Source organism: Narcine bancroftii, chromosome 8, assembly GCF_036971445.1.
Source record: "Narcine bancroftii isolate sNarBan1 chromosome 8, sNarBan1.hap1, whole genome shotgun sequence".
Lineage (NCBI taxonomy): Eukaryota > Metazoa > Chordata > Chondrichthyes > Torpediniformes > Narcinidae > Narcine > Narcine bancroftii.
In genome coordinates, this window is record NC_091476.1 from 156,052,704 (window position 1) to 156,078,381 (window position 25,678).

Here is a 25,678-nt window from a genome sequence, read left to right on the forward strand (position 1 = left end):
TAAAATTAATTTGAAATGGATTTCTATTGAAAATTATCTGAAATATCAGCATTCAATGTGATAATACTCTGCTCCAGAAACAGTCTGATACTTTTTTTACATTTTCACAGTGATTTTATTTTTTTAACTTTATTTCATTATTTTTACTAAAATCTATACTTTTTTTTACAAAATATCATTATTGCTACTGATTCAATATTTTGTTTTTATAATGATCATTGATAAGACGAGAGGCTACAAATGCATTTTTCCAAGGTCATATTATGTGGATATTAAAATAAAAATGGTCTGGATTATTTAATGCACACTAAATATTTTTTTTGCATTCCCCACCCCACCCCTAAATCCTTCTCTGCACTGAAAATTCATTTTCTTTAAAATAGAGAATTCACAAACTTGCATGCAAGAATGGCTAATATTAGAATTTTATGGTTGTTGCATTGGACTAGGTACATAGCTTTCAGAACAAAAGTTAAAAGTTTACAGACATTTTAGATGGAAGTGTGAAATTTTGACCTTTTTCATAAAACATGAATAGTTCATCCTTTTTTATGTGACTGTTTGCTTACAGATGCTAAATTCTAATTTTGTAAAATGTGAATTAATGTTTAAAAAAAACAGCTGAGCCATATTTGAAAGTTTTTGGCTTTCCCTCTTGTTGATGAGCCTTTATCAGATGTCTTTGGAAATTCATATGTCCCTCATCAATGCTAATTCCACTTTGTTACTTCAGAATACTCTGAAGTTTCTTTAAACATGTTTTGCCCTCTACAAGATTGTTTAATCATTCACCACATGTTCAAGTGACTGCTTATTCTGTCCCTGATATTACTTCTTGAGCCTTCCACCTATCAAGATCTCATTGATCTAACTGGCTGATGGTTACTAGGTTTATCACCACACCATTTTTATTTCATAAACAAAGGTGTCCAGTCATTTGGTACCACCGGGAAGATTGTTGCCAGGATCTTTATGGCTCAGCCACCTGGGAGTTTAGAGTACTTCCTTTATCAATTTGTAGCCCATCCAGAACAGTAAGTTATTCATTAAAGATTGATTCCTTTTACAACTTGTAGCATATTTTTAAAGTCAACAGAGGTGATCGAGATTAGTGACTTTCTCTAGAGAAAGTGCAAGTAGAATAATTTGTGGCAGCGCACATCCTCATGGTGAACCGGCCCCCCTTGTATCGCCACGTGGCGGGGCAGCCATGGGGCAATAGCATTGTCAGAGGTTTCTCTCTGACTCCAGCATCCCTTCCAGAGCGCGCCCTGGACAGCGATTATAACGTCACAATGCACCAGGTGACTGAGCTCATGCTGCCCTTAAAGGGGCATGCTGAATTTGAATAAAAACAGTCATTAACGACCATCAGTGTGGTAGCAGTGATTTCCTTCTGCTCCTGTAATTGCCACAGTGGTGACCCCAACCGGCCCAGACGTCTATCTGGACCCAGCGAACTCTCAAACTCTTCCCCCCCCCCTTCTGGCCCCATCGCCCATGGACGTGTTTCGGGCAGGCGGTAGCACAATTCCACCTCTGCAACATCTCAACCAACGCCACAAAATTTTACCACGTCTTGGGCGCTTGACCAGGATACGGTGGCGAGGGTAGACAAAATCATTCTCCGGCTACTAGCAGTGGGCAAGTATACCTCCCTCAAAAATCTACACCTTGGGAAATTTGGCCTCACTCCCCAGCAGCGTGCTTCCAGGCTCTTGCATCTGGATAGATAGGGGGATCGCAGCCCCTCAGCCCTCGTGGACGAAATGCTGGCCCTGGCGGAGAATCATGACCCGTTTTTCCTCTTCTGCCAAATATTCTTTGAACAGATGCCAAAAAATATCCGGCTCCATGTCCGAAGAGGACTTTTCCGACCCGCTCAAGCCGCAGCCTGGGCAGATGCCCTCTGGCATGCAAAACAGGAGAACGAGGCAGCCCTCAGCCAAGTCTCCAAGCTGGGGTCCATGCCGTCCGCTGGATAACCCCAAGTACAAGCCGGAGGAAACCCAGTGAACATGGTGCTTTTATCACCAGCACTGGGGAGTTAAAGCCCGCAAGTGCCATCAGCCCTGCGACTTCCAGGGGAACGGCCAGCCCAACCGCCATTGATGGCTGCCACGGTTAGCCACATGAACAGCCTCCTTTACATCACTGACAAGTCCACGGGCCGCCGGTTCCTGGTGGACTTGGGCCGAGCTGAATGCCCTTCCCCCTACAATGCTGGAAACTCGAACCTGGACCCCTGGTCCAATCCTGCGGGCTGCCAATGGTTCTGCAATCAAGACCTATGGCACCCGTAGGTCACAGATACAGATCAGGAATGAAAAGTTCACTTGGAGGTTCGTCCTGGTCTTGGTGGGCACCGCGCTGTTGGGTGCTGACTTCCTAAGGGCTCATAGTCTGCTGGTGGACGTGAGGGGCAGGAGGCTGCTCAATGCCCACACCTTTCACTCGGTGTGCCTGGGCACGGCGGATGACGACAGTCCCAAAATTGCCACGATAGCCACTGCCACAGACGAGTTCGCCGAGATCCTCGGTGAGTTCCCTGCCATCCTGGAGCCATGTTTCGATGTCGCCTCCCCCCGCCATGAAGTTTTCCATCACATCTCCACAAAAGGCCCCCCACTGCACGCCAGAGCTAGATGGCTACCACCGGAGAAGCTCAAACAGGCAAAGGAGGAATTCTCCAGGTTCCAGGAGTTGGACATCGTTTGGCGGTCGGACAGCGTTTGGGCGACGCCACTGCACATGATCCTGAAGTCATCAGGGGGTTGGAGGCCCTGCGGAGACTACAGATGGCTAAATGACGTCACGTCTCCAGACAGGTAACCGGTCCCCCATATCCAGGACTTCGCGGCCAACCTCCACGGCGCATGGTTCTTTTTAAAAGTCGATCTGGTGCGCGGATACCACCAGATCCCGGTCTACCCCGATGACATTGGAAAGACCGCCATTATCAACCCTTTTGGCTTGTTCGAATTCCTCTGGATGCCATTCGGGTTGAAAAATGCGGCCCAGACGTTCCAGCGCCTCATGGACGCAGTGGGTAGGGATTTGGACTTTATCTATCTAGATGACATCCTGGTAGCCAGCCGCAGCCACTAAGAGCACAAAGTCCATCTCTGTACCCTGTTCACCCGGCTGGCAGAATTTGGCCTCGCGGTTAACAAGGCTAAATGCCAGTTTGGGAAGCAGATATTGCAGTTCCTGGGGCACACCATCTCAGCGTCTGGGGCAGCTCCGGCACCGGAGTCCAGCCGTCCAGCATTTTCCCAAACCCTCCTCACTCAAGGGCCTGCAGGAATCCGTGGGAATGGTAAATTTTTACCATAATTTCATCCCCAACGCCATCTGCATCATGTCCCCTCTTTTCACGTTGATCGCGACGAGAGAGAAGACCCTGGGCTGGTCGGAGGAGGCAGACAAGGCCTTCACTGCAACGAAACAGGCCCTCACAGAGGTGACTTTGTTGGTGCACCCACGCCCAGAAGCACACACAGCGCTCTTGGTTGACGCTTCCGCCATCATGGTCAGGGGAATACTGAAACAGTGGCTGGATGGGCACTGGCTCCCGCTGGGCTTTTTCAGTAAGCAGTTGCGGCTGCTGGAGCTTAAATACAGTGTGTTCGACCGGGAGCTCCTGGCGCTGTACCTGACCATCCGCCACTTCTGATACTTCTTGGAGGGCATAACATTCACCGTTTTTACTGATCACAAGCTCCTCACCCAAGCACTGGCTTTGGCCAAGGACACGTGGTCGGCCAGGCAACAGCACCACCTGTGCTACGTGTCTGAATTCACTAAAGACATCCGGCACCGGGCAGGCAAGGATAATGTAGTCGCAGATGTGCTCTCACGCCTGGCCATCAGCAAGCTAGCTCCCAGCCTTGACTACGAGCAACTAGAGTAGGCCCAGCAGCACGGTGCTGAAACTCAAGCTCTCCGGACTGCCATCTCAGGTCTCCAGCTCGAGGATATCCAACTTCCTGACTCTGCCCAGCCACTGCTCTGCGATACCTCCACCAGCTCACCGCGCCCAGTAGTCTCACAGGAGTGGAGGGCTAGGGTCGTCAGCTCTATCAACGATCTCGCCCACTCCTCAGTAAAGACTACCGTGTGTATGGTGGCGCAGCGATTTGTCTGGCCTGCCTCAAGAAGGAGGTGGTAGCGCTAACTTGCAACTGGATCAGCTGCCCGATGTCTAAAGTCCAGAGGCACACGCAGGCCCCTGTTCAACATTTCAACTCAGCAACGCGGAGTTTCCAGCATATCCACATGGATGTCGGGTGCCTCTTGCCGGTGTCCAGGGAGTTGCGGTACCTGTTTACCATAATGGACAAAGCAACCAGGTGGCCGGAAACCATCCCGGTCCGTGAGGCATCAGCGGAGACCTGTGCTAGAGCCCTGGTCAGCCAGTGGATCACAATGGTCGCAGCTGGCAAGGCTTTTAGGGGTAACACTGCACCACATCATGGCTTACCACCCACAATCTAATGGGTTGGTAGAGAGGTTCCGCTCACACCTAAAGTCCACTCTGATGGCAAGACATTCTGACCCCGACTGGGTGAACGAATTGCCCTGGGTTCTCCATGGGGTTAGGTCGGCGCCCAAGGAGGACCTGCAAGCCTTGTCAGCAGAAATGGTTTATAGCGCGCCACTCTCCCTGCCAGATGAATTCTTCGGCCTGAAGGCCAAGATGATGCACAACGAAGATGAGCAGCGTGCGGACCTCCGTAAACGACTGGGCAACCTAACCCCACCGCCCCCATCACACCACGGCACTCAACCATCCCATCGACTGAAAGATCTCGATGTGGCACAATTTGTGTTCATCCGGAGAGGACCACAGAGGGCCCCGCTGCAGTGCCCATACAAAGGGCTGTACAAGGTTTTCTGGCAGTCGGGTGGGACTTTTACTTTAGATGTGGGAGGCAGGGAAGAACTGTTTACTGTGGACCTCTTAAAAGCTGCTCATTTAAACTTATCACAGCCGGTGCAGGCGGTCGTGCCCAAGCGCTGGGGCCGGCTTCCGAAACGACATGACGTATAGCCGGTTTTGGGGCGGGGGGGGTTTGTATGGCGGCGCACATCTCATGGTGAACCGGCCCCGCTTGTATCGCCATGTGGCAGGGAAGCCATGGGGAAATGGCTTCGTCAGAGGTTTCTCTCTGATTCCAACATCCCTTTCAGCACACGCCCTGGGCAGCGATTATAACGTCACAATGCACCAGGTGACTGAGCTCATGCTGCCCTTAAAGGGGTGCGCTAAATTTGAATAAAAACAGTTGTTAACGACCATCGGTGTGGTAGCAGTGATTTCCTTCAGCTCTTGCAATCGCCACAAATGACTTTTTTTGTGGCATTTCATAGCTGATATATAATCATTAGAAACTATGAATTGTCGGTCTCAAAATAATCAGGATCTATTTGATTCACTAAGTCCTTTTCCGGTAGTCTCATAATACATGGTTATCGGAGATGCTGAACAATGACATTCATGAAGGGAGTCACGTGATGGAGTAGTTGCTGGTCGGGAAACCAGCCCTCCAGAAAAATGGGGAAAAAAATTAGGAAAAGACAAAACACAACAAAAATAAAATATAAGAAATAGAAGATAAAGTTACAGAGAAGAGAAAGAAGATGGAACCCAAGAAGGAGAAAGTAAAAACAATGAAAAGCGCAGAAGATAAAATGCAAAGGTTAGAACTGGTCATGACAGAAATAGGGAAAAGAGTAGAGAATGTGGAAGAGTGGGAAACAGCTGTAGAAATGGAAGTAAATGACTTAAGAGAAAAATTGGAAGAAAGTGACAAAAAATTAAAGAGACAAGAGTTGTTATTTCAGAAAATTGATATGTTGGAAAATTATAGTCGGCAAAACAACATAAAAATAGTGGGCCTGAAGGAAGGTGAAGAAGGCACAGACATGAAGGAATTTATAAAAGGATGGATCCGAAGCTCCTGGGAATGACATAAATGCAGGAAGAAATGGAAATAGAAAGGGCACACAGAACACCAGCTCCGAAACCACAGACACATCAAAAACCAAGATCCATCTTAGTAAAATTTTTGAGATATACGACAAGAGAAAATATACTGGAGCGGGAGCATTTGGGGGTCATGGTATTATTGGGTGTGGGATCTGTTGTCGTACATTGAGTTTAATAAGGGAAAACTAAGATGAAAATGGGAAAAAGGGGGATGGAGGTGGCGAGGAGGTGGAAAAGAGATGTAAGCAAGATATAAGATGGCCACATTGAACTATATGACTATAAACATTAATGGAATACAACCAAATTAAAAGGAAGAGGCTACTAAATTTATTGAAGAAGGAAAAAATAGATATGGCATTTGAGCAGGAAATGCATCTAACTGAAGCGGAACATAACAAATTAAAGAGAGACTGGGTAGGACACGTAGCGGCAGCATCCTATAATTCAAAAGCTAGAGGTGTAGCCATATTAGTTAACAAAAATGTACCAATCGAAATAGAGGAGGAAATAATAGATCCAGCAGAGGGGTATGTAATGATAAACTCAGAATTTAGGAATTTGTTCAATATATATGCGCCTAACGAGGAGGATCAAAAGTTTATGCAGGATATTTTTTTGAAGATTGCAGACACACAAGGAATATATTGATAGGAGGGGATTTTAACTTAATTTGGATCCAATGTTGGAGAAAACTGGACAAAAGACAAGCTAAAAGAATAAAGTAGCCAAATTTATGGTTAAATCAATGCAGGAAATGAAACTTATAGATATATGGAGAAGCCAACACCCAAGAGAGAAGGAATATTCATATTATTCCAGGATTGATACGTTTTTGTTGTCAGCCCATATTCAAGGGAGAGTTAGGAAAACTGAGTATAAAGCTAGATTACTATCAGACATTCATCCCTGTGAGAAACAGAAGTACCTTCGCAGAATTTGCTCGAGACAAAAATTGAGAACAAAGAACTTTTATTATACTATTACAACAATGCAAAGTTAGGTGCTTCCCCTTACCCTGGGAATACACACAGATACTGGGGCTGACCCAACTTTTATACATTTCATTTCAGTACAGAGATACCTTCCCCCTAACATTCTTCTGCCTCCTGGATTGGTTTAGCATTAGGTAATTCTGCCCACGTGGATTCTAACTTCTTATCAGTTTATGTGTCTTCCTGCAAACTTGTTAGCCAGAGAAGTATCATGTCTTTGTTCTTCACTCATTAATCAATCCCTAAGACTTGCTAAAGCTATCTACTTGCTATCCTGTTTTGAAGATCCTTATTTTATTATAATTTTATAACCCTTCCTCCCATTTCAGCATCCCTTCACCCTGATTTAACCCATAATACTTCATCCTTAATGAGCACTTGCTTGACTCCTCACATTCCAGTATCCCTTATCCTTAAGTTAACCCATAATACTTCATTCTTAATTGGCACTTGCTTCCAGTATCTCTGGACTCCTAACATTCCAGTATCCCTCACAATCCACCCTTTTTCTTTAGCTACGCTTAGTAAATCCCCATTCGGTAGTGTTCTGTTAAGCTTGGTCCTTTTCCCAGCGTGTGAGTAAACGAACTGCGGCCTCAGCATCATCAGACGGAGTTTGGGAAGCATACATCATTTGGGTTGTAGTGACCTGCCGAAGGGCCCGTTGGATTAAACACTGCACACAAGTCTTTAAGCAGGGGAGCACCAATATGGCCAGAATAGTGAGTCCAGCTGCTATAAGGGCTATGGATATCAGACTCCAGTTACCAATAAAAAGTCTAGTTCATCCCACACCGGACCAAGGTTGCCCCGTCTGAACCTGGGCATGAGAAGATTTTCGAACTCCTGAAGAAGTGTCTTTAACCGCCTGACCGTTGTGAGCATTGTCCTTAACCAGTCTTTCACAAAAGCTGCCTTCAGCAGCCAACGAGTAATCGAGAGCCAGGCGGTTTTGTTGAACTGTGGCTCGTATCTGTCGTTTTTCTTCAGCCCCTAAATTCAGGGCCATTGCTATCTGTTCGGTGATGATCTCCAAGGCTGCCTAGAGTCTGATTGAACGATTTAAATGCCAAGCAGCTTTAGTATTCTGGAGCAGCTTACTTCGTTTACAGCTGGAACTCCCCTTACAGTGGTGGTTTTTTTAACATTCCGAATGTCTGTGTGACCCAAAGGATGCTTTACAGGAGACTAAGTTGGGGAGGGGTGTTTCTTGTCACTTAACCTGTGAGTTGCAGCTTGTCTGCGAACATTAGCATAAGTATCACTGAGCCTGTGAGTTGCAGCCTGTCTGTGAACATTAGCCACATGTACAATCCTGACTACCATTCTGTCTGTCTTTGTCCCACTATCTCCTTTGTGCTATCCCTTTAAAACTCCTCTCTTTAATACCTGTAGAGGCCAAAATACAAATCAAATCTACTCCTCTAGAGCCGTTGTGTTCCCCTGGTCCATGTTGGGATCCTATATTATTAACCCATACCCCACTATGACTATACTTTATATCTATGCCCTGTCTACATTCTAAAGGTAAATAATTGTCACCTCTGCTGCCCCTATTCCAGGAGGACTTAATACATCGTGAGTAATTTAGGGATGTCCCAAAAACGGGGAACCAACAAGTAAACAATACAGTAAATGGTAAAAACAACATTACAACACTTTTTCCCGGTGTAGTGTAACTTTCAGATCAGAAGGATGAAGGACAGCACGCCCGGTGGAGGGTAGATTATCAATGTCTTTAGTCCATGGATCAGCAGCTTGTTTAATTCGTTGTATTTGAGTTCACCCCTTTTCTTTCGTTCACACTGCAGTGTCTGTAATCAAAAGTACACAATAGGGGCCATCCCAGACAGGTTTTAGTTGGTGATCTTGCCATGCTTTTACATATACCCAATCACCAGGTTTAATAGAATGAATAGGATACTCCAGGGGTGGGCAGTAACAGCTGCATGTCTATTATCTCCGTGAGCGCAGCCTGTTTGGCAACTGCATCTGCCTGTCTGTTCCCCTGTGCTTCAGGACTGTCACCACTTTGATGGCTCCGTCTGTACATGAACTACAGCTATTTCCTCAGGTAATGTAAGAGCATCTAGAGATTGGACAATTAAGTTTTCATGGATCAACTTTTGTCCTTTTCCAGTTATCATTCCCCGCTGTTTCCAGATCTCCCCAAAGGTGTGCACTACACCAAAAGCATACTCTGAGTCTGTGTAGATCGTGCCCACCTTGTTCTCTAGACCCTGGAGAGCTCTACAGAGGGCATACAATTTACAAGATTGTGCTAACCAATAACCGGGAAGGTGACCGGCTTCAATCACCACTCCTTTCCCATCCACTACACTATACCCGCTATAGCGAGTGCCATCAATGCAATGAGAAGATCCATCAATAAACCACCTTTCACCCTCCTGTAAAGGCTCATCACTTAAATCATCTCTAATTTTGGTCTGTAAATCTATTACCGCTAAACATACATGCTCTAACTAATTTATGATATTATCAGAATTTGGAGAAACCAAGAAAGCTGTTGGATTGTGTTCTTTATTCGTAATCAGGGTCAAATCATCCCTATCCATTAGGATCGCTTCATATTTTAAAATTCTAGAGTCCATGAGTCACCTTCCAGCATGTTGTAAGAGAATATTGCGGACTGTGTGAGGGGTGTGAACTATCATCGGGGCACCAAACATAATATTTTGTCCTTCCTCATCTAAAATAGCAGTGGCTGCGATGGCTTGCACACACTCTGGCCAACCACGACAAACAGGGTCTAAAACTTTTGACAGAAAAGCAACTGGCTGTCTACAGCCTGCCCTCTCTTGTGTTAGTACTCCGGTGGCTACACCTCCTTTCGCATTGGTATATAGGTCAAATGGCTTATTTAGGTTGGGTAAAGCCAACACTGGGGCACTAATAAGGCACTGTTTCACCAAGTTAAAATCTTTAATCTCTTCCTCTGTCCAGACAACAGCTTCGCCCCCTAGAATTGTGAGTTTATCATAGAGAAATCTGACCAGACTAGAATAATTTTCAATCCAGATTCTACAGTATCCCACTAAACCAAGGAATTTCCTAAGTTCTTGGGCATTCTGGGGGGGGGATCTGTAATATGCCACATATCCTCTCTGGACTTATTTTCCTAGTTCCCTGACTTACCAGATGACCTAAGTATTTAACTTCTGATTGAACAAATTGTAATTTGGATTCGCTCACCTTGAGACCCTTATTCTCCAGAAAATTCAAAAGTCCAACAGTATACTGATTAGCTAATTCATATGTTTTTCCCGTAATTAACAAATCTTCAACATATTGTATCAACTGACAATTCTCTCTCCGAGGAGCCTCATCTAGTATTTGTTCTAAGACCTGACCGAATAAATATGGTGATTCTGTAAAGCCCTGGGGAAGGACCTTTCACCGATATTGTGAGGGATACTGGAATGTTAGGAGTCCAGAGATACTGGAAGCAAGTGCCAATTAAGAATGAAGTATTATGGGTTAACTTAAGGATAAGGGATACTGGAATGTGAGGAGTCAAGCAAGTGCTCATTAAGGATGAAGTATTATGGGTTAAATCAGGGTGAAGGGATGCTGAAATGGGAGGAAGGGTTATAAAATTATAATAAAATAAGGATCTTCAAAACAGGATAGCAAGTAGATAGCTTTAGCAAGTCTTAGGGATTGATTAATGAGTGAAGAACAAAGACATGATACTTCTCTGGCTAACAAGTTTGCAGGAAGACACATAAACTGATAAGAAGTTAGAATCCACGTGGGCAGAATTACCTAATGCTAAACCAATCCAGGAGGCAGAAGAATGTTAGGGGGAAGGTATCTCTGTACTGAAATGAAATGTATAAAAGTTGGGTCAGCCCCAGTATCTGTGTGTATTCCCAGGGTAAGGGGAAGCACCCAACTTTGCATTGTTGTAATAGTATAATAAAAGTTCTTTGTTCTCAATTTTTGTCTCGAGCAAATTCTGCGAAGGTACTTCTGTTTCTCACATCCCTGTTATTAGCAATAGAACTGGAGGACATCCCACCAAGAACATATAGATGGAGGTTAAACTCCATGCTACTTAAAAGACAGGAATTTAGGGAGTTTTTTGAACGTCAAATTTAAATATATTTTGAAATAAACACAGGATCAGTGAAAGACAAATTTATATTATGGGACACAATGAAACCCTTCATTAGAGGACAGATAATAAGTTATGTAACTAAGATGAAAAAGGATTACAGTCGGGAAATAGAGCAGTTGGAAAGGGAGATAGTAAGTATAGAAAAGGAACTAGTAAAAAGGGGTGATATAATGAAAAAGAGAATTGGCAGACAAAAAAAAACGAAACATTACAAACGTACAAGGTGGAGAAGAACATATTGAAAGCAAAGCAAAAGTATTACGAACTGGGAGAAAAAAAATCATAAAATATTAGCCTGGCAACTTAAAACAGAACAAGATAAAAGAACTGTATTGGCATCAAGGAAAAAGGACAAACAATAATGAAAACTTTAAGGAATTTTATGAACAATTATACCAAACCGAGAATGAGGGGAAAATGATAAAATAGAGGAATTTTTAGCTAAAATTGAACTGCCGAAATTACAAGAACAGGAACAAAACAAACTAATAAAACCATTTGAAATAGAGGAAATACAGGATATATTAAAAAAGCTGCCAAACAATAAAACACCAGAAGAGGATGGATTTCCAATAGAATTTTATAAAACATTTAAAGAGTTATTAATTCCTCCTCTCCTGGAAGTAATGAACCAGGTAGAAGAAACACAAAACTTGCCAGATTTATGTAAGACTGCAATAATTACAGTAATACCAAAGACGGGGAAGGATCCATTAACACCAGCATCATAGACCAATATCTTTACTAAAGTCAGATTATAAGATAATAGCGAAATTATTAGCAAACAGATTGGCCGATTGTGTACCAAAAATAGTAAAACAAGATCAAACTGGATTTATTAAGAAAAGATGAACAGCGGATAATTAATGGCTGTAAACTTATTAATCTAATTCATGCAGTTCAAGGAAATAAACAAACAGTGGCTGTTGCTTTAGACACAGAAAAAGCCTTTGACAGAGTAGAGTGGAACGACTTATTTAAAGTATTACAGAAGTTCAATCTACCAGAAAAATGTATAAATTGGGTTAAAACATTGTATAATGGACCGTTGGGAAAGGTAGCAGCAAATGGATATGTATCAAATCAATTAAAATTAAGTAGGTCATCTAGACAGGGATGTCCATTATCCATCTCATTGTTCGCCTTAGCAATTGAACCTTTGGCAGAACTAATAAGAATAGAAAATAAAATAAAAGGGATAAAAATAAAGGAGGAGTATAAAATCAGCTTACTTGCAGATTACATCATAGTATACCATAAAACAATAGCCATACTACTTTTTCTAGTGTTGACATGCGCATTTAACAGAATAACAGTGCAATGTAAAGCATTAAATTTTAAGTTGTTTCTCAGAACATTAAGCAGACTTCCTTGACCTTGTTCAAAAGTGTCACTGGATCATTTTTAAATCTTTTGGTTGGGTTTTGGATGATCTTAAAGACTGCACTCTTCTGCCATTCTCAACTATCTAATTTTTCTGGGGATAAAACTAGACTTGTGATCTCCTTACTTTTGCAAATAATAGCCTGTTCAAGGTCAAGATTCAAGATTACATTTTATTGTAATAAAAACAAGTGTAATATTACACCAAATTACCTTGGTAGTCTGCTGAAAGGCAAACAAAAGCCCTCTTCACGCTGCCAACCTTCCTAGGAAGTGGGTAAATTTAGCAGGCCTGCTGCACCCGGAGAACCTTTCCCACTGCTTCATGATTTACCTGGTTCACTGGGAACCCAGGATTTTAAGGGGGGGGGGGCCGCCTCCAGCAGTGACGTTGCGAATGACGTTTTAAGTACAGCGCTCTGACAGCCCCACCGACTGCACAGTTATATTTCACAGTGCCGTCGGTGGGGCTGTCAGAGTGCTGCTGGCCATGCTGTGAAGTGTATGCAGTCACTAATGGTAAGTCGAGTAGACAGAGTGATTAACAAGTTAACTTGGCCAGGCTCTGACACTTGCCCCCACTAAGAGTCAGAGCCTGGTTGATTTTAACTCGTGCTGCTCAGTTGGGATCTTTCACACTGCCAGATTACCCACCATGAACCCACTAAATTGGCCAGTTCAACCTTCATGTACTTAGCGGTGTGAAAGGGGATAAAGATTCACCAACAGCCGAAATTGCCTGGTGCCCCTTACAGTTGGAGAAAGAGAAGATTCCCTCTAGTCGCTGAGTGTCCGTGGATTCTCCTCCAGCGCTCCCGCAGCCTCCACAACCACACAGCCTTCCGTCCAAACCATCGGCTACCCCAACTCTACTTCCAAATCTCTGACTCTGAATCTTTTAGCACCCTCAGCACCCTTTCGCATCCAGTACCAATACTTAGTACCTCTTCAGCTAAGCTCTAGCAGACTGCAGCCTGGTGTGAGTTCTTTGACTGCAAGTTGTCAACTGCCTGAAACCTACATTGGTTCCTTGCCTCGAATCACCAATAACCCGCTATCTGTGTATTCTTCAGCCACAGATCCTCTCACTGGTTCTCACCGCCCCGTAGAGTCATCTTCTCATTCTCAAACCGGGGGTGGGGGGGTGTTCTTCCCATTATTGAGGCCCTGCACCAGTCCTATGCTTCTCAGAATCTACAGCTCCTCGAGGCTGCTGCCGAACACTGGAGCTGCCATTTTGGGCCCAAACTTGTGCAAGGTACTTTCATACTTATGAATGAGTACAATAGTGAAAGTTGATGACAATCCTCACTCCCATGTCATGATAATCTGTGATGATATGAAAGTACATTTCTTGAAAAAGTAAATGAATTGCTCTCGAATAAGCTTTTATTTTTGATTTTTACATTTTTCACACACATTGTATTTTTCTTCACACTAAACGGGTGCTCCCACTATGGTTTGATGTGGCTTAGTGGTATTTGAGTAATCCTGGTTTAAACACAAAAGATAAATTTCAAGCGTGATAACTCGTGATTTTTTTCACCTTCAATGTGATGGTACTCTTGTATGTTTATGTATAGGCTGTGGAAGAAATGAATGGAAAAGAACTGAATGGAAAGGTGCTCTTTGTTGGTCGTGCCCAGAAAAAAGTAGAACGGCAGGTTGAACTGAAAAGAAAGTTTGAACAGTTAAAGCAGGAACGCATCAGCAGATATCAGGTGTGTAAAGAAATGGTTTTTTTAAGGAATATTTTAATTAGTATTCACAAACTTGCAAAATCCAATAAACAAAGCCATTCACGTACATATGCATACCCAAAGTCCATATTTGTTTTTTCCCACCCACCCCCCCACCCAAACAATAGCGAATACATTCCAAAAACTTATTGTAAAGAAGTGGCTTCACTGGGTACTGAGTATACATGATTGCTTTCTATAAAATAATCCAAATGCAATGATCTTATTACTGATATCTGTCGTAACCAAACACTCAGTCTGTTCAAAATTGCTATTCCTGCAGCTAAATCGATTTTTGTCACACTTGTGGAAATGTTATTAAACAAACCTAATAGACATTACAAATACTTCAGAAATTTTAAGTTTACAATTGAGGAAAATAATTAATACCATTTAGTTCAATGACAACACCCTCCCCCAAACATTCAAATGAATAGGGTTAAAATTTTAATTTTAGTCAGAAGAGACTAAAAGCATCCAGCACCTCTGATCGGTGTATTACTGTCCTGCTGCTGAATGAACCTATGGAACAGTTGGACCACTCTATATGACCATACATTATAATTCAGGGCAAGACAGACAACGGACTCAGTATAGACATTGTTTCTCCAAAGATAAAACATCTTTGTTTCTCCAAAGAAACTTGTACACTCTACAAAAAGAGACAAATTTATCTGTCATCGTCTTGAATAATTGCAGCTAGGGGAATTGCATCTGATAACGGTATGTCATAGGAATGGGAACAAAAGCTTGCACATCTGCTGGTAAGTGCCATTGTTCAAGTTGGTCTTTATGCAATGTAGCACCTAGTTCCTATAATCAGGCTGATGATGTAGTGCGGACTCTGGAGGAACAGTGTGCCAAAGCAATGCAGAGTAAATCCAGATGTGCCTCTTCTACATTGAGGCTTGTCTCTACGACTTTGCAACAGTACTTTTAGATGATTTTTAACTTGTTCTATTCTTCGCTTCTTGATCGACGTGACCGTTGTTGGGCCCCATTAAGTAGATATCCTTTATGGGGTAGGCACTTGATCAAAGTTTCAAAATTCATCTTATTTCAAGATTCAGTTGATCATCATGGTGTTGTATTTCATGAAATTAACTTTTGCCTGCTGCGTCGGACAGATTCACCACCAGCAGGAATTGCCTCAGTGCCTCTTACAGTCAGAGAGAAAGAAGCAAAAGAGAGATCCCCCCCCCCCCCCCCCCCCAGAGTCACTGAATGTCCGTAGATTTGCCTCCAGCACTTCTGCAGGCTCCGTAGCCCCACAGTCCAGTCCAAACCATCAGTGACCCGAGCTCCAGGTCCGAACTCCAACATGGTCAGGAAGACTTCGGTACCCTTGGTTCCCTCCAGCCAGTTTGAGCCAGTCTCCAGCAGTCTGCATCCCGGCGCAAGTCTTCCGACAGCAGCCTACAGCTTCCATGGGTTCATCACCTTGAATCACCAGGAGCCCACCGCGTGCACTGGTCCCTCAGTCACAGAGCCCCCTCACTTGTCCACTGCCGTGGTCACCTCCGCTTCTCCTCAGAAAGTGTGTGATCTTCCTTTCCTCTGGTTCCCTGCTCGAGTCCTCTGCTTCTCCAGAGTTTGAAGCTCCTGGTGGCTGCTGATAACAGGCCCGCGGTTGTGGGATTTCAATTAAAACTACCATTGGCTCCCCCAACGGGCTGTTCAAAGCTCGTGTGATGTCAACTGGACCCTGTGGGAGTGCTGCATTTCTGCTCCCTTTCTCGCCACAGGTCCGTACCAGCAGCAGTGCTGCCATCGTGCAAATGATGCTGAGGTATTTGTTTTGATGTGTTCTATTTTAGGAACATTAACTTGAGTACTTGCTGAAAAAAGGGTTTTTATTAATTTTATTAACTTAACAGAACTAATTTTAAAAATAAGCAAGTGAAAATAATAATTTTATATTCAGAAATGTATTCCACTGAGGATTATAAAGCACAATGAAATTCCTTTCATGGTTTCCCTTAGACTTTCAACTTTTCAGAATTAAAACATTGCTAATAAATTTATGCCCAAGCTAAATTTACATTGCAAAGGTGTCCTAAAAATATCCATTTAAGAGATGTATCTAATTTTGAGTGTAAGGTTATAAAAATATTTGATGACTATCACTTGGAAATGAATGTGGCCCAAAATTTCTGGGCCTGTCACATAGCTAATCAAACTTCAGCATCTTGCACAGTTAGGGAAACTACCATTTATTGGAGAATATTTTGAGTTAGAAGTTGAGTTTGTGCTTTTTACAGATAAGATCACATTTTTGGATTAGTTTAGAATTATGCAACAATTCTATGTGTATGAATTGATCATTTATATTTGAGTAATCAACTGTCAGATTTGATGATGTGAATGTACAAATCATGAAATTATTAAGTTTACTGACATTATTAAAAATGTGTATAGGGTGTGAATCTATACATCAAAAACCTAGATGACACCATTGATGATGAAAAACTGAGAAAAGAGTTTGCTCCATTTGGTTCAATCACCAGTGCCAAGGTATGCTCATTAACAAGGTTTTATGATTGAAAATGGTGGGAATAAACAAAATGGAAAAGAATGATTGCCTTCCTCATTAATCATTAGTTTTTGTTTTAAAGAAAATGTTTTATCCATGATTTTGTGAAAACTTAATATTTCTTTAATTTCTGAGATGATCTAATCAGCTGCTTGACAGAGTAGATGCTTCTCTAACCTGAGGTATCCAGAGCCATGGGACACAATCTCAGAATAACATTGCATAGAGGACAGAGATGAGATAAAACTTCTTTATCCAGAGAGTGGTGAATCTTTGAAATCCAAGAGGTCTGTGATGGCTTAGTCACTGAGTATATTCAAGAGAGAATGATAGGTTTTTAAATAATGGAGGAATCAAGAGCGGTTGCAATAAAATGGTCCTGAGGTGAAAGGTCATCCTTGATCTCTGAATACTGAGGCAGGCCTGAGAGGCCTATGACCTATTCCTGCTCGCTTTTGTGTTCTTCTGACTTTCTTGATCAGAGCTCTCCATGTATTTGGTATCCATAGCTAAGATTACAGGATAATGTTGACAAACTGTCGTGCGTTTTAATTGCAAACATTAAATACCACTACAAATTCAATTTTAAATTTGTGATTATTTTTTTTTTAAAAGGTTATGCTGGAGGATGGTCGAAGTAAAGGCTTTGGTTTTGTCTGCTTCTCCTCTCCCGAAGAAGCCACGAAGGCTGTGACAGAAATGAATGGGCGCATTGTTGGTTCCAAGCCATTATATGTAGCCCTGGCTCAACGAAAAGAAGAACGCAAGGCTCATTTAACTAATCAGTATATGCAACGAATTGCAGGGATGCGCGCCATGCCAGCCAATACAATTATCAACCAATTTCAGCCAGCTGCTAGTGGCTACTTTATGCCAGCTGTGCCTCAGGTGAGTCTTTGTCACCTCAGTTCAAGGGGCTAAAAAGAAGTGTTTGAGAAATTGAAATTAGTTCTGCCAGATTCTTGCTAGCTTTGGGCCAGGCTATATATTGTTTTCAGATCCAGGTTGAATATTTGAAGGTCCAACTCAAAGCAAGTTCATAAACAACGTGGAAGGGTTTCAGGTCATTTCATGGTAAACAAAAAAAATCCACCTGGCACTAATGACCATAATGAACAGAAAACCTTGAAGCAAGATTGTGGTCTAATGGGAAAGAAGCTAATGTAGTTTTTCCCAGTTGGAACTTGGTCTTCATAAGTATTGCGTTTAGTTCTTTTTTTAATTGTTACTCCACCAATATCGCTATTAACTAGTCCAATGTTTATGGGCCTGCTTTTCCTGGGTTTTGCCAGTGGTGCTGGCATTCAACTGTGGAAATAGAGCAAGTCCTGGATTTCTATGTGTACGCCATGAGTGGCTTCAAGATACTGAAAAATCAACCCTGTTGCATTATATCAAAGAATCTTTTAAAAGTGAAGTCAATTGGTAATGAGGGAAAAATGTTAGAGTTATTCATAGATCAAAGGAAAATAATTGTGATTTTAAGCAATCAATCACCTTAGGCCTTGGCCATCACAAGAAGAGTTCCTCATTAAATTGTCTTATGCCCCACCATCTTAGCTGGTTCATCCATGAATTCTGTCCATTAAAAGGTGAGAAGAGATGATGATTGCACAGTGTTCAATTGTAGATAATGATGACATTTAATAAAGATTTGGACATTAAGTGTCTGATATTTGTGCTATCCAAGTGCTAGACAATGATGGTATTCACTGCCTCGCCCCTTGACATTCAACATGATCATCACCTTTCCCTTGTTCGCACCCACCATCGTTGCCATCAATATACAATGGTTCACTGTTGGCCTGATACTTGAGTGAATAAGCCATACCATACTGTAGAGAGTTCAGACTATGAATATGACAGTATATGTAATAAATGCAATGTACAGCTGCACCAAAATTCTTGCTGCAGTCATGTAGATACTTGAGTCACGCCAACAATAATATACATTAAATTATCACAATATACTATGAGACATATGGTGGGTATGTTGTGGTGTGACTTGCCTGCGAAGGCCACAAAGCGATCTACGTAATGCCTGTCTAGATTGCATGGAATAGTATTTGCATACCCAGATAACACGATACCCAGACAACACGATAAAACAAACCATTTTATTGACATCCCCTGTCAGCATTCATTCAGTACACCCATGACTGCAGTGCCTTCCAATGAAACATGCCAAGATGTTTTATTAACACTTCCCAGTCAATCTTTAAGGACATGGTCATCAGATTCATACAAGTTCCTCATTGCATTACAACCTATCCTGACTTGGAAATGTGTTGCAAGCCTAGGTCACATTTATTTTTGAAAATCATACACCAATTTAGGGATTAAACAGTTGTTGGAAAACGTGCAATCATTAAGGCCTTTCTCGTCTTGAACATAATGCCCTCAGGTAATGGAAATTTGAAACTCACTAATCACTAACTTAAAAATTGAGAAAAGAATAAACTTCATTCTCACGGAATTTATGTGGCAAAAATAAATAGGCATAAAATATGTTTTTCAACTGCCATGCATGAAGCTTCGTGTTGTAGAAAATCACAATGAAGCCAGGCTAGGAATGTAACTCCTCTGTAACACAGCTTGTGCAGTAATTTAAAGTAAAAAGAAATGAAGGCATGGAAATAATTCTCCAATTTAATTTGTTGAATATTTATATTTGAGAGAATATATTGGCAAAAGGGTTAAATTGGTTCTGGTTTTACTCTAGGCACAAAACAGAGCTACCTATTATGCACCAAATCAGATGGCTCAGATGAGACCCAGTACTCGTTGGCAACAGCAACAAACCAGGCCCCAAGGTGGGTCGGTAGTTATATGATAACTTGTCTGAAATTTAAGGTATGGTTTATATAAAATACATTGAACTTTTATAAATTTATAAAATTGCAAATACTAACAAGAATGTTTCTTTCCAAAGAAATATGAAAAGTTAACAAGAATCGAGAGGAGCAATGCTTTTGTAGTTTACATGGATTCCTTCAAGGCTATTGGCCAGGTCCCATGCAGGCTATTCAAAAAAATCTAAATGCCCAAGGAATCAAAGGTGTGGCAAATTGGATCAAGAACTGTCACATTGGCAAGAGGCAAAGACTTGACTGCCATTGTCATGATTGAAAACCTACTATCAGAGGGGTGACCATAAATGGCCAAACTGGAAGGGACGTGATCTAGAAATATACAGAAAATGCTAGTCGGGGATGTAGTTGAGAAGGAAGGGAGAGTTTTGGACTGGGAGTTGGGTGACGAGTGGCAAATGAAATTGTATTCAGGCATGCATTTGAAGAGATGCAGTAAGGCAAGGGAACACTGGGTAAATTGAAGAATTTTGAGACATTTCGTGGAATGAGAGATCTTGGAATGCATGTCCATGGGTTTTTTTAATTGCAGGAAACGTTATTAAGGCTGAGAGGTGCCTTTAGCCAGTGAAAGTATCATGAAACTGCATACAACATTGGACCACAGTTTGAGTACTTACATAGAGTTCTGTTCATCATGTTATAGGACAATAGGATTCTAGTTGAAAGGATACAGGAGATATTGTCAGGACTGAAATTTTAGGGATGAGGAAAGTTTTTAATAGGCTGGGGTTTTTTTAGAATAGTGGATCTGAGCAGAGACTCCAAACTGGATTTCAGCTGGCCGCCTTCCCTTTGCAAAAGGATAAATTTGAAGACGTTGATTAAAGGATTAGAAAGGAGATGAAGAGAATATTTTTAATCTTGAAACTAGCAGAAGCACTCGGCTTGCTGAGAAGCCTTGACTTGCAGGGCTATAGACAAGTACTTTAAGATGAGTTTAGGCTAGATAACAATTTTTTCATTCAAAACAGACAAAATGGGTCACGTGCCTTTATTTCATGTGATTCCATTCGTTCAACCCATGGAATATTACCATGGTTTATGTAATCTTGTAAATTGACTGATGGAATGTAGGTTTTATTCTGCTAAATCTACCCTGTCCTCGCTCCATAGCTTTCTCAAAATGTGACAGGTGTTTTAAACTTTGAATTGCTGTAGCATAACTTTTATCATCAAGTGTCCTAGTCCTTTAGATGTAAAGGCTAACAATCTACCTTTTTTGGTTTGATTTTCTGTATGACATTTTAATTATCAGTGTGCATGTTACCCATTCTCCATTGAGTTACCAGTGCAGTGTGTTTTTGTCACTTTGTAATGAAACTGGCCTTGTTGATCAGGGAGATCTCAGGATTGATTTATTTCTTGCTCCCTTGATTCCTATAATATGGTATTCTCAGTTAGTATTTCAAAATGGGAACAAGTATAGGAAGATTCTGGCCACATTCCCTGCAGGTGATCAACACAATGTTAAAATATAAATAATTTACTCACTGCATAACATGTTAAAAAATATCTATGTGCTTAGTCATCTGGTCGATCTTGAAATTGGAGTATACCATTCTGGAATGATCAAAGAGGAGGTGGAAGGAATATAAATTCATAGTGTTCACAGTTAATTCATTTGCCCATTCCATAAACCAAGAATTGAATGCACTTTCACGACTACTTATCTATCGTTTGTGTTCCAATTACATAACTTGATTGAAAAAGTAGATTTTTTTCTGACTATAACCCCAAAAAAATTACAAATGTTTAGTAAAATATCCACTTGAACAATTGATTAGGTTGTTGAATTGTAATCTGATTCTGGGAAGGCAACAGATTGTGGGTAGAACTTGAGCTTGAGTAAATAGAAGCACTACATCACCACATCGCTACAGCACTACATCGCTTCATCACCACAGCACTACATCGCTACAGCGCAACATCGCCACATCACTATATCATGCCCAGTTGGAAATACTTTAAGTTGAGAAATCATTGCTTTTTGCCAATGTAGTGGCAAAGTCTTGGTTCCTAACAACAGTCTGTAATATTGTTGCATGTTCATGTAGGTTTTTGACTTGCAAACCTGGAGATGTGACTTGTGCACAATACGATGGATCTTTTGACAGCTAGTGTAAGTTGAAAGTATAAATTTATCCTGGTATAATTGTCAAATTGGAGAGGGTACAGAGGGTTCACAGAGAGGGACTGGGGAGCCTGAGCTATGAGAGGTTCATCCAGTGAGAGTTTTATTTCTTGGCGTGCAGGAGCATGAGGGACGATCTCATAAAGGTATACAAAATCAAGAGGGATCGATTGGGTGATCGCACAGAGTTTTTGCCCAGAGTAGGGGAATTGGTAACCCAAGACCATAGGTATAATATGCAAGAAGGAGGAAGAAGAAATTTAATAGGAACATGAGGGTTACTTTTTTTAATACTCTTAGAGGGAGTTGAGTGTAAGGAAGAAGTGGCTGAAGCAGATACTACTGCAGCATTTAAAAAAAATAATAATAGATACTGTATATACTTGTGTAATAATTGATCCTGTGCAAAAGTCAATTCTCCCCCCTCCACCCCCCACCATTTTTGGCCCTGACCGCCCACCAATCTGAGCTCCTGACACCCCAACTTTAGATCATTGCCCTGACCGCTCACCCATCCAAGGACCCTTGCCTCGGCCTGACTGGAGACCCTTACCTCGGCCACCTGCCCGTCTGAGATCCCGACGCCCTGACCATGGATGCACACCCTGGCCGCCTGCCCATCCAAGCTCCCAATGCTCCGACCATGGATCCTTGCCTCTGAGCTCCCAACGCCCCAAACGTGAACCCTCACCTTGGCCGCCCATCCATGAGAGCTCCAGATGTCCCAACTGCGAACCCTTGCCTCAGTCACCCGCTCAACTGAGCTCCTAATGCTTCAAACGCGGTCTTATCACCAGGTCCTGGCCACCGAGCTCCCGGCACCTTGAATGACGAAGGTACTCATCGCGTGTAAAAGTTTTTAAAAAAATTAAAATTTCCCCCACCCCAAATTTTGTCCCAAAAAATTGGTCATCAAAACTTGACTATTACACGAGTATATTCAGTACATGGAGTGGATACTTTTAGAGGGATATGGGCCAAATGCAGGCAGAAAGGACTAGTGTGGGTTGGGTATTTTGCTTGGCATGGGCAAGTTGGGCCGAAGGGCCTGTTTCCATGCTGTATGAATAATTGCTCAAGTTTTAGGGTATTAAATTTATCACTAAATACCCCTCCATAAAATTTCAACATTATAAGCACCCAATAAATCTAATCTATGAATTTATTCACAAATTATAATTGTAAATTTCCATTAATGTACAACATTAATCACATTAAGTGGCTGACAAACCAGTGTTACAAGAATTGAATCGAAAATGAATAATTTTTGAATATGCTTTTGTATGCAGTGGTATGTTAGCGAGGTGAGAGACAAAATTGTATGGGGTAGAGCTAAGTGTAAGGAAACTTGCAGCTTAAGAGCAAAACTGCAAAACCTGAAATATTTGGTGAGAAGTGGTTTGGTGGGGAAAGAGAAATTATCTGTTAAAACGGGAAAACTCTTCTAAAGTAATTGGGATGCAGAGTTTGATGTGACATTAGGTAAGCAGAATTTGATCTGGGAATTTGAGAAGTCTTTTTTAATAAGCTGTGATAATGTAGGTGAAAGCACAATAGGAAATGATTGACCCAGTTGAGTTTGAAAATGAGGAGCATGAATAACCTTTTCAGTGAGTGTGAGGTAAAGGGAGCCATTGTTTTAAAAAAAAAGTGGAATGAAGCGTAGAACATAATAGTAGGTCAACGCCATTTGGTACCTTCTGCTTGTTCTGCCATTCACTGATATCATAACTGTGGACCATTTACCTGTACCAGCTTCATATCCCTTGTCAATATTTCTCAACTACTCACTGTGAAACATTTACCTGTACCAGCTTCATATCCCTTGTCAATATTTCTCAACTACTCAGTGACAGCCTCCACAGCCATATTGGGTAGAGAACCCAAAAGATTCATTGACATCTGGGTGAATAAATTTCATCAAATGATACCTTGAAGGGCCTTCACCATATTTTGAGACTATGACACCTGCGTGGGGGAAAACATTAGCTCCGTGTCTGCTTTGTTAAAGCCCTATGAGAATTTTGTACATTTCCGTTAGATCCCCACTAGTTCTTCAAAACTCACAATTGTAGGCCTAATCTGTTTACTTTAACAAATGTGCCATTACAGGAATCAATCTGGTGAACCTTTACTGCCTTCCCTCCATTGCAAGTGTATTCTTTTTTTGCATAAGAAAATTCAGATTTCCAGATGCAAGATCTCCACAGCCCTAATGTAATTGGAATAAGGGCTCTCTCTGCTCTTGCACTTAAAACCCTCTTGCAATAAAGTCCAGTACACCATTTTCTTTCCTAGTCACTTAATATACCTACATGATAGCTTTTAGTGAATGAGGACACCCTGATCTTTTTGAACACCAAGATCTTTCAATTTCTCACTATTGGAAAAAAAAGAATATATCATCTAAATTCCCCTGAAAGTTTTCTGCATCCTTCCATCACAGTCAAGCTGTCACCTCGTTTGGTATCATCAGTAAGTCTGGATATAATAACAACACTTAATCCTCTTCAAATTATTCAGATAAATTATTAACTCATTTGGTTCCAAAATTTCATCCATGTGGCATTCCACTAAGCCATCTATACCTGCTCAGCCTTCTGTCCTATAGCCAATTATGAGGTGCATGAGAATATCCCATTTACTTCCATGGACTAACCTCACATTTAAAAAAAAATCGATTGTGTAGTACTTAAGCTTACTGACGGTCCAAATATACAATCAACTAATTTGCTCTTGGGTATTCTGCATATCGCAACACAAATACATGGTTTGGCTTTCTTGAATTCTTTGCTTCCCTACTCTTGCTGTTTAGCTGATCATCAACTCCAGATCAATGATGCACAATTCTCGTATTCTCTTCTATTTTCCTCACCAATTCAATCTGCTGCTTTTATGGTTCCTCCATTTACCCAATATGATGAGAGTAATGTCCTTCAACATGGGCAGATTTTAATAAACTTCTCAAATCATTAAACAAGGATTTTGTCATTCGTGTTAGCTGTAAATAAAGTGATTTAATTTCCTATCAAATAACCAGCTTATAGTTTTTAAAATCACATGAATAGTTGAGTGTATATTTTAATCTTTCTCGCTTATGCATGTTCCAGAGGGTGCAATGCAGAAGCCTGAAGTATAAATGTATTTTTGAAATGTTAGCTTGATTATTTTCAGTGTTGGTTCCTTACTTTAACAGGGTTCCAAGCCATGCCAAATGCCCTTCGTCAGGGAGGTCCTCGGCCTTCTCTTCGTCACCTAGCTCCCACAGGAAATCCTCAGGGTTCCCGGGGTATTCCTGGTGCACAAAGAATGGGTGAGAATTTATAAAATTGCAAAAGAAAATTTTAAACCATGCAGTAGCCATTAACCTGATAGCGTGTAAAGTAGTTTTACTGTTTACGTTGGAATATAGTAGAATAGTGCATGTGTAACTCAACTACATTTTCATGGCAATCAGTTAATTACTGAAATAAATCTATAATCAGTAATAATGACAATTAAATTATTGGAATTGTCTTAAATAATTTCTTCTGGTTGCATTGAAGTGTGGTGAATGCATCCACTTGATGTTAAATGTTGGAATCAGGTTTGTCCATGGTTTTCCTATAGTGCAAAGTACTTACATTTGTATCATATTTTCTCCATACATAGAATTTACCTTGCACTCCAAGTACTTTTAAAGTTAAGAAACTGTTGTAATGTAAACATCACAACCAAATTTTGTTGATTTAAAAACTTCCAGCATTAGTTTTATTTCAGATTTCAGGCATCTGGAGATTTTTGTGTTAGAAAATGTTAAATGGCATTGGTTTGGGGATAAATGTTGAGATTTTGTGTCTTCAGAAAGTTAGAAAATTGGCAGAGAAGTTTTTAGTACTAATTAGTTGCTTC

The 25,678-nt window shown here is 41.5% G+C and overlaps 1 protein-coding gene and 1 non-coding gene across 9 annotated transcripts in view; both read left to right on the top strand.

Annotated features, from left to right (window-relative positions):
- LOC138741438 (polyadenylate-binding protein 4-like) overlaps positions 1-25,678 on the top strand; it is a 65,184-nt gene that overhangs the window by 29,825 nt on the left and 9,681 nt on the right. For 6 of the 8 annotated variants that reach the window (XM_069895537.1, XM_069895536.1, XM_069895540.1 and 3 more), the window contains 5 exons: positions 14,095-14,232; positions 16,669-16,764; positions 17,399-17,671; positions 19,506-19,596; positions 24,984-25,100. In XM_069895537.1, the coding sequence (XP_069751638.1) occupies positions 14,095-14,232; positions 16,669-16,764; positions 17,399-17,671; positions 19,506-19,596; positions 24,984-25,100 (715 nt within the window). Of the gene's footprint in view, positions 1-14,094; positions 14,233-16,668; positions 16,765-17,398; positions 17,672-19,505; positions 19,597-21,710; positions 21,776-24,983; positions 25,101-25,678 lie in introns of those variants that run through there. The other 2 variants (XR_011343497.1, XR_011343498.1) reach the window with 2 other exon arrangements.
- LOC138742207 (small nucleolar RNA SNORA55) lies at positions 15,053-15,183 on the top strand. Its single transcript, XR_011343997.1, has one exon. It is a non-coding gene; the product is annotated as a small nucleolar RNA SNORA55 (small nucleolar RNA).